This window comes from Orcinus orca, chromosome 10 (genome assembly GCF_937001465.1).
Source record: "Orcinus orca chromosome 10, mOrcOrc1.1, whole genome shotgun sequence".
Lineage (NCBI taxonomy): Eukaryota > Metazoa > Chordata > Mammalia > Artiodactyla > Delphinidae > Orcinus > Orcinus orca.
The window spans coordinates 4810106-4823336 of NC_064568.1; the positions used below are offsets into that span (position 1 = coordinate 4810106).

General features: G+C 40.8%; 1 protein-coding gene across 2 annotated transcripts in view; it reads left to right on the plus strand.

Annotated features, from left to right (window-relative positions):
• Positions 1 to 13231, plus strand: part of RAF1 (Raf-1 proto-oncogene, serine/threonine kinase) — a 72783-nt gene that overhangs the window by 40025 nt on the left and 19527 nt on the right. For both annotated transcript variants that reach the window (XM_004284296.4, XM_033414068.2), the window contains exons 2-4: positions 2455 to 2687; positions 10124 to 10236; positions 12985 to 13087. In XM_004284296.4, the coding sequence (XP_004284344.1) occupies positions 2481 to 2687; positions 10124 to 10236; positions 12985 to 13087 (423 nt within the window). In that variant the 5' untranslated portion in view covers positions 2455 to 2480. The remainder of the gene's footprint in view (positions 1 to 2454; positions 2688 to 10123; positions 10237 to 12984; positions 13088 to 13231) is intronic.

Here is a 13231-nt window from a genome sequence, read left to right on the forward strand (position 1 = left end):
CACTAAAACTGAACTCCGAATGTTATGTTGGAAAGTTCGTGTACTTTAAATATAAACAGATACAGAATCTGGTTATTTTACCTATCACCTGGGTGTTCTTGGGCAAGTAGCATGGTTTTTCTGTGCCTTATTTGTTTCAAAAATAAAGGGTGGTTGGAGGAAGGGATTTAAAATCTTTTGGGGTCCTTACACAGATTAAATGAGATTATATATTAAGTGTCTAACACACATCCTAGAATACTAGTTTCTTTTCCTTCTTCAAAGGCAGAAAGTTATGGCTTACACTTTTTTTTTATTTCTCATAGTACTAATTGTTATTCATACTCAAGTATAGTTGCTCATACTTAATATACAGTAACAAAAGGAGAGAAGTGGAATTGAAAAAGTATTGGGTTGACCAAAAAGTGCTTTCGGTTTTTAAGTAAAAGTAAAAGACATATTTTTCATTTTCACCAAGAACTTTATTGAACGGCATATTCACCCTTTTGTTCAGCTACCGTCTGCCAATTTTTCAGGCAACTTCATAATTGCATCTTCCCAAAACTCTTTATATTTTTGAGCAAAGAACTGTTCCAGGTGCCTTTTACAGTCTTTCAGGGAATTGAAATTTTTTCCATTAAGAGAATAATAAATAATAAATAAATAAATAAAAATAATAAATGGAAATCTGAAGGTGCAATGTCTGGTGAATACAGCGGATGAATCAGAACTTCCCAGCCAAGATGTAACAGTTTTTGCCTGGTCATCAAAGAAACATGCAGTCTTGCGTTATCCTGATGGAAGATTATGCGTTTTCTGTTGACTAATTCTGGACGCTTTTTGTCGAGTGCTGGTTTCAGTTGGTCTAATTGGGAGCAGTACTTGTTGGAATTAATCGTTTGGTTTTCCAGAAGGAGCTCATAATAGAGAACTCCCTTCCAATCCCACCATATACACAACATCACCTTCTTTGGATGAAGACCAGCCTTTGGTGTGGTTGGTGGTGGTTCATTTCGCTTGCCCCACAATCTCTTCCATTCTGCGTTATTGTACAGTATCCACTTTTCATTGCCTGTCACAATTTGTTTTAAAAACGGAACGTTTGGACTTCCCTGGTGGCGCAGTGGTTGGGAGTCCACCTGCTGATGCAGGGGACACGAGTTCGTGCCCCGGTCCGAGAGGATCCCACGTGCCGCGGAGCGGCTGGGGCCGTGAGCCATGGCCAATGAGCCTGCGTGTCTGGAGCCTGTGCTCTGCAGTGGGAGAGGCCACAGCGGCCCGCGTACCGCAAAAACCAAAAACAACAACAACAAAAAAAATGGAACGTTTTCATTACGTTTAAGTAGAGAATTGCATGCGGAAATATGGTCAAGAAGGTTTTGTTCGCTCAACTTGTGTGGAACCCAAACATCAAATCGATGAACATAACCAAGCTGGTGCAAATGATTTTCAGTGCTTGATTTGGATATTTTGAGTATGTCGGCCATTTCCCATGTGGTATAACGTTGATCTCAATTACTGTCTCGATTTGATCACTGTCAACTTCAACTGGTCTGCCCGACTGTGGAGCATCGTCCAGTGAGAAATCTCCAGCATGAAACTTCACAAATCGCTTTTGACACGTCTGATCAGTCACAGCACCTTCTCCATATACTGCACAAATCTTTTTTTGGCATTTCAGTTGCATTTTTACCTTTTTTGAAATAATAAAGCATAATATGCCAAAAATGTTGCTCTTTTCCTTCCATCTTCAGTATTAAAATGGCTACACAAAAATTCACCAATTTTGATGTCTTGTTGTATTTTTTTATTTTTATTTATTTATTTTTTGCGATACGCGGGCCTCTCACTGTTGTGGCCTCTCCCATTGCTGAGCACAGGCTTCGGACGCGCAGGCTCAGCGGCCATGGCTCACGGGCCCAGCCGCTCCACGGCATGTGGGATCTTCCCGGACCGGGGCACGAACCTGTGTCCCCTGCATCGGCAGGTGGACTCTCAACCACTGCGCCACCAGGGAAGCCCCTGATGTCTTGTTTTAAATGCACGCTGATATGACAGCTGTCACATACAATCTAACAAAATTGTTTCAAATGAAGTTAAAGACAACTAAGTGCTACTAGAGCCATCTTATGGAAAAAACCGAACGAACCTTTTGGCCCACCCAATATTAGAATAAGAAGTTAAGAGACCTGGGCTTATAGTTCCAGGTTGGCTTTTAACGGGTGGTATAACCCTTGATGAGTCTTTAGATCTGTAATCCCCATTTTGTTAATTTTTGAGTTGTCTATGAAATATTCTATGGAAATATACTAAAATAGAAGTTTTCTGAGTAATTTATTTAAGCAGAAGATGTCACCTACAAGAAAGCCCACATACTACTGTTTTCACAATTACTCTGTATATTGTATTGTTGAGTTAATTACTTTTGTTCAGGAATTCTAATTATTTGTCTATTTATTTATTTATTTTTACCAGGTTTAAGTATTGTGTAAGCTGCATCAATGGAGCACATACAGGGGGCCTGGAAGACGATCAGCAATGGTTTTGGATTCAAAGATGCTGTGTTTGATGGCCCCAGCTGCATCTCCCCTACAATAGTTCAGCAGTTTGGCTATCAGCGTCGGGCATCAGATGATGGCAAACTTACGGACCCTTCTAAGACAAGCAACACTATCCGTGTTTTTTTGCCAAACAAGCAAAGAACAGTGGTACGTGAACATTCCTCTCAGAAAATATAGTTGTCCATCACCCTATAGAAAACGTTATGGATCATGTTGCCCATCTTATAGGCAGGCAAAATCTTCACTGTCACGTTGAGTCTTTATTTTAAAATTTTATTTTAGTGTTTTGTAGTTGTACCTGTTTTTTTGTTTTTAATTGAGGTATAGTTGATTTATGATATTGTGTTAGTTTCAGATGTAAAGTGATTCCGATATATGTGTATATATATATATATATATAAAATTTCAGATTTTTTCCATTATAGGTTATTACAAGATACTGAACAGTTCTTTGTGTTATACAGTAAATCCTTGTTGCTTATCTATTTTATGTATAGTAGTTTGTGTCTTTTAATCCCGTGCTCCTAATTTATCCCACCTTTCCCCTTTGGTAACAGTAAGTTTGTTTTCTATATCTGTGAGTCTATTTTGATTTTGTGTATAGATTCATCTGTATTCTAGATTCCACATTTAAGTGATAATCATATAATATTTGTTTTTTTCTGTCTGACTTCACTTGGTATGGTATTCTTTTTTTTTTTTTTTTAAGTATTTATTTATTTGGCTGTGCTGGATCTTAGTTGCGGCACACGGGATCTTTAGTCGCGACATGCGGGGTCTAGTTCCCTGACCAGGAATTGAACCCGGGCCCCTTGCATTGGGAGCTTGGTGTCTTAACCACGGGACCACCAGGGAAATCCCAGTATGGTATTCTTCAGTGGCAATATTTCATTTCTTTTTTATGGCTGAGTAATATTCCATTGGTGGGCACTGGGGTTGTTTCCATGTCTTGCCTATTGTAAATAGTGCTGCTGTCAACTGGGGTGCATGTATCTTTTTGAATTAGAGTTTTCATCTTTTCTGGATAGATGCCCAGGAGTGGGATTGCTGGATCATATGGTAACTCTAGTTTTAGTTTTGTTTTTGTTTTTAATAAATTTATTTATTATTTTTGGCCATGTTGGGTCTTTGTTGCTGCATGCAGGCTTTGTTTTTCTAGTTGTGGTGAGTGAGGGCTACTCTTCATTTGCAGTGTGTGGTCTTGTCATTGCAGTGGCTTCTATTGTTGTGGAGCATGGGCTCTAGGGCACGCGAGCTTCAGTAGTTGTGGCGTGCGGGCTCAGTAGTTCTGGCTCAAGGGCTCTAGAGCTTAGTAGTTGTGGTGTATGGGCTTAGTTGCTCCGCAGCATGTGGGATCTTCCTGGACCAGGGCTGAAACCCATGTACTCTGCATTGGCAGGTGGATTCTTTAACCACTGCACCACCAGGGAAGTCCCTAGTTTTAGTTTTTTAAGGAACCTCCATACTCTTTTCCATAGTGTGTGCATTAATTTACATTCCCACCAGCAGTGTGATAGGATTCCACTTAGGGTCTTTGTTAATTGGCTTTCCAGTCGCAGATTTTATTGCTTTGTGTTCTTTTCACACCCCTTGCTTTATCCCAGCTCTTGGCCTTCATTCTGTTGTTAGTCTTGCCTGAAATGTCTTCTTTACTGACATTTCCTCTAAACAGATAGTACACTCTTATTTATTTATTATTATTATTTTTTTGTGGTACGCAGGCCTCTCACTGTTGTGGCCTCTCCCGTTGCGGAGCACAGGCTCCGGAGGCGCAGGCTCAGCGGCCATGGCTCATGGGCCCAGCCGCTCCGCGGCATGTGGGATGTTCCCGGACCGGGGCATGAACCCGTGTCCCCTGCATCAGCAGGTGGACTCTCAACCAGTGCGCCACCAGGGAAGCCCTTTTTATTTTTATTGGAGTACAGTTGATTTACAATGTTATGTTTGTTTCAGGCGTACAGCAAAGTGAATCAATTGTACGTATACATAGATCCACTCTTTTTTAGATTCTTTTCCCAGATAGGCCATTACTGAGTATTGAGTAGAGTTCCCTGTGCTATACAGTAGTTCCTTATTAGCTACCAATTTTATATATAGTAGTGTGTATATTATATATAGTAGTGTGTATATTTCAATCCCAATCTCCCAATTTATTCCTCCCCACCTTACCCCGGTAACCATAAGTTTGTTTTCTACATCTGTAACTCTATTTCTGGTTTGTAGGTAAGTACATTTGTACCCTTTTTATTTTTTTTTTTTGCGGTATGCGGGCCTCTCACTGTTGTGGCCTCTCCTGTTGTGGAGCACAGGCTCCCAACGTGCAGGCTCAGCGGCCATGGCTTATGGGCCCAGCCGCTCTGCGGCATGTGGGATCTTCCCAGACTGGGGCACAAACCCGTGTCTCCTGCATCAGCAGGTGGACTCTCAACCACTGCGCCACCAGGGAAGCCCTGTACCCTTTTTTTAGATTTCACATATAAGCAATATCATATGATATTTATCTTTCTCTGTCTGACTTCACTCAGTGTGATAATCTCTAGGTCCATCAATGTTGCGGCAAATGGCATTATTTCGTTCTTTGTTATGGCTGAGTAATATTCCATTGTATATATGTACCACATCTTGTTTATCCATTCCTCTGCTGTTGGACATTTAGGTTGCTTTTATGTCCTGACTATTGTAAGTAGTTCTGCAATGAACATTGGGGTGCATGTATCTTTTTGAATTATGGTTTTCTCCAGATATATGCCCAGGAGTGGGATTGCGGGATCATAGGGTAGCTCTATTTCTAGTTTTTAAAGTAATCTCCATAGTGGCTGTACTAATTTATACTCCCCCTAACAGTGTAGGAGGGTTCCCTTTTCTCCACGCACTCTCCAGCATTTATTGTTTGTAGATTTTTTCATGATGGCCATTCTCACTAGTGTGAGGTGAAAATAGTACATTCTTATGGGGATGTATTTCAAAGGGTTCTTTGAAAAATTCCCTTAGACATTTCTGGTGATTAAAAAATTGTTTTGTTCTGAATATTAAAGCAAACTATTCATTTAAAAATTTTTCGGTATTACAGGTATATTGAAGGAAATAAAATTACCTAGAAAAAATTATTTTGGTAAATTTCCTAGGACTTGTGGCAAAGCTGGAGGTAGCTTAAAAATCACAGCTCTTTTCCAAGGGCACTGAACTAGCCAGTTATTCCTGCATAGTTTCTGACACAAAATCTCAACTTTTCTAAGAAATTACTGCTCAAAAAATTTCTTACTATCCTGGGAGGGGGAAAAAAAAACACCTGGTTGAAACTGAAAAGTGAAGTTGTGCTGATTTTGCTTGGCCTGGGACATTTGCGAAAACCTTCCTTCAAAATGTCCACACCTCCTCCTTTCCCACCCTCTGTTTTTTGTGTAAAAGCAGTGCATTTTGTTTATTCTGTGTACCTAGGCGAGGCAAGGTTCCAAGGTTGGCAAGTACAGTCCAGAGTTTTCTCAGCTTGTTTCTAACAGTTCAACTCTCTCCACTTTACTAAAACTTCCTTTATACTTTTGTGACCCTAAAGAGCCTTCCAGTTATAGTGTTGTACATTTAGGTACATTTTGAACTGAAGGCAAAGCTAGCTCAAAGGCATTTTAAAGTGTGAGTAAATTTATTTTTGTTCCCTTTCCTACAAATGAAAGTTTAATGGCTGGCAAAATAGTAATAATAATCCCCTAATCTTTCAACAGTAGTCTTTCATTTGCAAAGTGATTTTTACCCATTATTTCTCAATAATTTTCTTTCTTACCTTAAGTGGAGAGCCCAGGTGGGAAGTCTGAATGTGATGGGAAGCTGAAGATCATCTGGTGCTGCTTCTGGGCATTACTGCCACTATCTTCTCCAGCCCCATCTACCAGTTTGCCTGGAAGAGTAGGAAACTTAGTTTGGCGTAATAATTAAGTGTATGGGCCTTTAAGACAACAAGGCCCAAATTTAAATCCCTGTATTGCGTTTTATAAGCTGTATCATCTAAACAAATTACATAATATTTTTAGCCTCTGTTTCCTGACCTTTATGAAATGAGGCTCATGCTGACTACATGTTCATAAGTAAAATGGCAGTTATGATTATTTCTGAGTGTTTTCTATATCTGTGTATCCTTTTTTTTTAATTTTTAAATTTTTATTTTTGGCTGTGTTGGTTCTTCGTTGCTGTGCATAGGCTTTCTCTAGTTGTGGCGAGTGGGGGCTTCTCGTTGCACAGCACGGGCTCTAGGCACGTGGGTTTCGGTAGTTGCAGCACACGGGCTCAGTAGTTGCGGCACATGGGTTCTAGAGCATGCGGGCTTCAGTAGTTATGGCATGTGGGCTCAGTAGTTGTGGCTCGCGGGCTCTAGAGCGCAGGCTCAGTAGTTGTGGCACACGGGCTTAGTTGCTCCACGCATGTGGGATCTTCCTGGACCAGGGCTCGAACCCGTGTCCCCAGCATTGGCAGGTGGATTCTTAAACACTGCCTCACCAGGGAAGTCCGGCATTTGTGTGTACTTGACAGCCTTCATTTGAGCACAGCTGGTGGTTGGGGATGACTGATTTGGAAGCTTGACTTCTCTGACAGCTTTTGAGAAGGTTCTGTCAGAGAAAGTTAGTTTCTTCTGTTTCTTTGACCAGAGATGGACTGTGTGTCTCTGGAAGAACCACCTTCTTTCACTAGGCACCCAGCTTCAGGGGAGCATTGAAGGAGGAAGGAGTCATTTGCTGGCCAGCATGACCAGTCAGCTGTTTCTAATCATCCCCAGGTTGCTTCACTGCTGGAGCCCAGAATGACTATCATAATCACTTAGTGGGCTCCAGAGATTAGTCAGATTTAGCTGATTACAACCTGTGTCCATGGGGAGTTGTAGAGAGACGAGTGATAGAGAGGATCTACGTCTGATTTAAATAATTTTAGAATAATTAGTAGTTGCTTGTTTTTGAATTTTTCTTGTCATTTGTTTTGTAAACATGTCTCTTTGACTAACTGGTGCTGTTAATTATTATTGGATGAGTGATTGGATCATAGCTGAGGCCCATTAATTACCACTGGAATCATCCGAGAAGCAGTTTAAAATACAGATTCCTGAGCTTCATTCAAGATGACTGAATCAGATGGATGTGTTAGAGGGGGCAGGCCAGGAAAATATTTTCACAGGCTCCTCAGAGGATTGTAATATCAGCCACATTTGGGAACCCCACTGGATTAGAAGATATTTAAAGAACTGTTTAGCTCTTGGAGCTGTGACTTTTAATGAAGATTAAATAGCACAGATATCACTTCACGGTTTTCAAAGTACTACTGCACAGTATTTGATACAGGTCATGATTCTATTAATGTGTGTGTTGATTTACTTTTCATTGTCCTTATTTTTGGTGTATTCATAGTTCAGATCATTCTCTCTCCCTTTACTTTGTTGTTTTGTGTCTGGAAGCTGGAAGTTAGTGGAATATTTCTAAGGGTATCACTGCTTCAAGAAACCTTTAAAATAAACTTGTGAAACACTGTAAATGCATATTTAAAAATATGTTAAACCTTTAAAATAAGTACACACATCACTCACCTCCGTCTGGGAAGGGGCTGGGTTGGCCACTGTCGGCTGTCACACTTTCACCCAGTGGAAAGACTCTACTTTGGGCAGTTTGCAAGCACTGCGAATCTACATTCTGCTCTCTCTACAGCCCATACTGTCTAGTTGCCTTACTTTTGATTAACTTTATTGGCTTTAAAAACAAAATGTATAGGGCTTTTATTGAAATGCTTAAGAGCTTTGGTGAAATTTTTATATAGTTGCCATTATTAGCACCCTGGCACTCACACTTTATGTTAGGCTTTTTTTTTTTTTTTTTAAGATTTATTTATTTATTTAGTTTATTTTTGGATGCATCGGGTCTTAGTTGTGGCATGTGGGATCTTCACTGAGGCATGCAGGATCTTTTTATGTTTTTTATTTTTTAATTATTTGTGGCTGCGTTGGGTCTTTGTTGCCGCATGCGGGCTTTCTCTAGTTGTGGCGAGCGGGGGCTACCCTTCGTCGCAGTGTGTGGGCTTCTCGTTACGGTGGCTTCTCTTGTTGTGGAGCACGGGCTCTAGGCACTCCGGCTCAGTAGTTGTGCCTCGTGGGCTTAGTTGCTCTGCGGCATGTGGGATCTTCCTGGACCAGGGATCGATCCTGTGTCCCCTGCATTGGCACGTGGATTCTTAACCACTGCACCACCAGGGAAGTCCTAAGGCATGCAGGATCTTCCGTTGCAGTGTGTGGGCTCTTCGTTGCGGCACGCAGGCTTGTCTCTCTAGTTGTGGGGTGCAGTGTTTTCTGTTCTCTAGTTGTGGCGCACAGGCTCCAGGACGCGTGGCTTCCAGAGCCCCTGGGCTCTGTAGTTTGCAGCACGCAGGCTCTCTAGTTGAGGTGCATGAGCTCAGTAGTTGCGGTGCGCGGGCTTAGTTGCCCCGCGGCATGTGGGATCCTAGTTACCTGACCGGGGATCAAACCCGCGTCCCCTGCATTGGAAGGCGGATTCTTTTCCACTGGACCACCAGGGAAGTCCCTCTGTTAGGCTTCTGAGTGCCTGCTGAGTTTTTGAGGATTGGGTACAGGGGGATGTGAAGGGGCGTATACTGCTAAGGCTGTCTGGAATGGGTGTGCAGATTTATTTAAACTAGCAGTGATGTTTGTCCTGACAGCAGGGCAGAGGCTTTATTTCCTCCACTTCCTGCTTGCCCTCCCTAGTGTGAAGTGCATGTGAGATGGAATTTTTGTTAGGAATATCAACCATTTTGTTTAAAATAGGTTGAAATACAAAGTTTTGATCAGAAGAACTCATATTTGTTTATAGATTGGGTTGGCTTATTTTCCTTTCTGGTGGATATTTATGCTTGCATGAACATTTCATTGAGTCAAACAAATTAGAGATGTAGAAAGGGAAAGTTGATCATTTCTCTCTCCCAACCACTTTCTCTTAGGGGTAACAGCTGAGTATCTTTTCACACTCATATAACATATATAAACATATATAGGTTCCCCACCCTTTAAATAATCTTACTCTTTGTATTATTCTGAAAAATATTTTCCCCCGGTTAATATGAACACCCTCTGACGAGTCATTATAAGTAATATATTAGCAGCACCGTGTGACACATACAGATGTTCTGTACTTTATTCAAGCACTTACCTATTGCTGGACATTCTGGGTGCTTCCTCTGTGTGTGTGTTTGCCATTATTGTTGACCCTTGAACAACTAAGGGGGTTACGGGCGCCATCCCCGTGTGCACTTGAAAATCCGAGTATAACTTACAGTCATCCCTTGGTATATGTGCTCTGTGTCTGCTGTTCCATATCCTCGGATTCAACAAACCACAAATCATGTAGTACTGTAGTATTTCCTATTGAAAAAAATCCACGTGTAAGTGGACCTGTGCAGTTGAGAGCCATGTTGTTGAAGGATCAACTGTACAAGCAATGCTGTCATAAAATCTTCTACATATACCCTTACAGCCTGGTGGATTTATTTCTGTATTCACCTTTCCAAGGGATGTGCTTGTGCAGCCTGTGTTGGTTCTAAAGGTGATCCTTTGTTTGTAGGTCAATGTGCGGAATGGAATGAGCTTGCATGACTGCCTTATGAAAGCTCTCAAGGTGAGGGGCCTGCAACCAGAGTGCTGTGCAGTTTTCAGACTTCTCCACGAACACAAGGGGTAAGAACTCAAAAGTCAGCCAGCTCTTCCTTCATACTAGTAAGGATTTCCTAGCTTCAAATAATAAGTGTTTCCATAAAAAAAAATTGTACTCGCTTCCTATAGAATAGTGAATATTTGAATACCCTTGTTTATAAAGAGACAATTCAGAAAAATAAGATACCAAGAACTTGAAAATTTTGCTTGAACATTGCATTGGAATATAAAATACATGTTAGTTGTTGGGTAGTGTTTCCATAGAAGGAAACAGTAATGTCAGATGGTATGTTTCTCGAGAGCAAGAATTTTGTGTTTGCTATAATGCAGTTAACAGAGTGGGTACTCAGAAAGTGTTTCATTATTATTTATAGTTAAAGAATACTGTCTTTAAGAGATTAACTTTTATAATTCACTCATTTTTATTCAGTTAATATTTACTGAATCCCAGCAGTTTGACAGATACAGGGCTAAAAGATGCAGGGGAATTTCTGCTTCAAGGAGGATCAGTGTAGTTCATCCTATTCCTAATGGTGGGAGCAAGATAGAGGCATCGCCTCAAAGTCTAGGAGTAATACCCCGTAGCATCAGAGCCATCTGTGACTGTTACCTGTTACTGTTTCCCCCCAAATCTGGGATAACAACCTTAATTTTACGTTCTTCTTGCAAAGTGCTAGTTCTGTTATTGATCTTTAGCTTACATCTTTTATATTTCAAGGGGCTCCCTAGTTTGAGAGACTAGCCTAGGTAATGAGTACTCAAAATGTTGCCAGAATTTGGCTCCCTGTTCACTGATGCCGAATAAAAATACGGAGACAGAGATTTGGAAGATAAGAAATAGAGAAGCTTTTTATTTTCTTTGCCAGGCAAAGGGAAGACACAGCAGGCTAGCGCCTCAAGAACTGTGTCCCCCTGTCCTGGGGAATTACAGGGGGTGTTACAGGTGGAACTAGCAGTCCAGGGTAAGTGATAAGGGTGAAAGTGGTGAAGGTCTTGTATTCTTCTTGCAGTATTTTAAAACAGTCACCGTTGGCATCAGGCAGTCTGGTAATTGGGTCCATTTATCTCTGGGTTATCAGCCAGGTGACCTACTTTATGAATGTAAACATCTACAAGGGGTGATTTGCTACAAGAGAATGCAGCCAGAATAAATGCCAGGTGCAGGGAACAATTTATATGGAATCAGAGAGTAATTAGCTTTGTTTAGCTTTGTGAAGGACAAGTCTAGCTACAAATATTTGTTAGTAGTAACAGCTAAAGAATAACCAAGATTGCTTAACTCTTTCAGTCCTGTTTATGCTGTTTTCCCAGCCTGTTCATTGTTTATTTTCCTTGTTTATCAGAAAAGTTTCATTTCTATTTTTGCTGCAACAAAAAGGGTGAGCATAAATTCATCTGTTTATGTTATTCCTCTCAGCTTAGGGGCTTTTTGCTGAAGTGCAAAATCTTTGAAGCAGATGCCAGTTTTATGTGGGTACAGTCCCAGGTTGGTCCCCAAGCCAGTGCCTGGCGCTCCCTAAAGACTAGAGAGACTCTGAGACAGTGAGGGGCTTGGGCCACTCTTGTCCACGCTGTATTTGTTTGAAGCTACCCTAGGTTCTCTTTTGGATGGATGGCACCTCAAGACTGATCAGGAAGCAGGACTGACCCTCTCCCTCTTCATTAGGGCAAAACAGGACTTTGGAGTAATGTTGTGTTTCCCAGAGCTTGTATAGGGAAGTATATTAAGGGATGGATTATTTCCTGCCATATAATGAGAAAGATGGCTCTAATAGGCTTCTCGAAGGTGAAGGGAGAGGTTAGAATGGTGCTGTATATGTGGTGTTCTCTCCCTACCTGAGAATATTCTTCCTTCAGGAAATGGGCCAGATAAACTAGATAAGACATGAGGAAGGAACTGGGAATTAATTTTTACTTAAATGTACCTATTTTTCTGTCTTGTTTAGGCACAGTAAGAGTGGTTTCAGAGTAAATTTTAAGACAGTTGAGTCTTTCATCAATTTATATGTATAGACTCTGCAGACAGTTCTACAGATTTGAGCCCAATCTTCATAGAAAAGTGCCTTTTATTTGTGATTCCTTTCTATTTATGTATTTTCTAGATTGAAGTAGGCTAGTGATTAAATTTTGCTACTGTAGCAATATTTGTAACCCATTTTGTAGGATTTTAGGATTTTTATAGGATTTTAATGTTATAAAGTCCAGTTTATTGCATATTTCCTTTATCATGAGATTGTTTTATTTCATTGTTTAAAAAAAACTGTATTCTAAGAGTACAAGCTTTGGAGTCTGACTGACCTGGATTCCAAATAGGCCCTTACACTCTGTGTGTGGCCTTGAGCAAGTTACCTTCTTAGAGCCCCATTTCTCTCATTTCTAAGATGGGGATAATAATGTCCACTTCATAGGTTTTTTGTTTTTGGTTTTTTCATATTTATTTGGGTGTACTGGGTCTTAGTTGTGGCAGGCGGGCTCCTTAGTTGCGGCATGTGAACTCTTAGTTGCAGCATGCATGTGGGATCTAGTTCCCTGAGCAGGGATCAAACCCAGGCCCCCTGCATTGGGAGCACGGAGTCTTATCCATTGCGCCACCAGGGAAGTCCTTATAGGTTTGTTGTATGAATTAAATGTCAGTGTTGTATGGGATTTAAGTTAAGTTTTATGTTTATGTAGCATGAGCTAAATGGTAGCTGTTGTTATTACTGGTATTCAACTCTTGCACCTAATTTAAGTATTTCCCTTTCATATTATGTTTTTTAAAATCCTCTTTAGTAAAAAAGCACGTTTAGATTGGAATACTGATGCTGCCTCCTTGATTGGAGAGGAACTTCAAGTAGATTTCCTGGATCATGTTCCACTCACAACACACAACTTTGTAAGTTGCAGATCTCTTCTCTCTTTGTGGTATGCTGGGTGCTTTGGCTGGCACAATAGGAATTTCTCAGAGATAATAAGTATATATGTTGTTGGATTGTTTAAAGCTGTGCCATTGTTTACAGTAAAGCAATTTAGGTGTCAT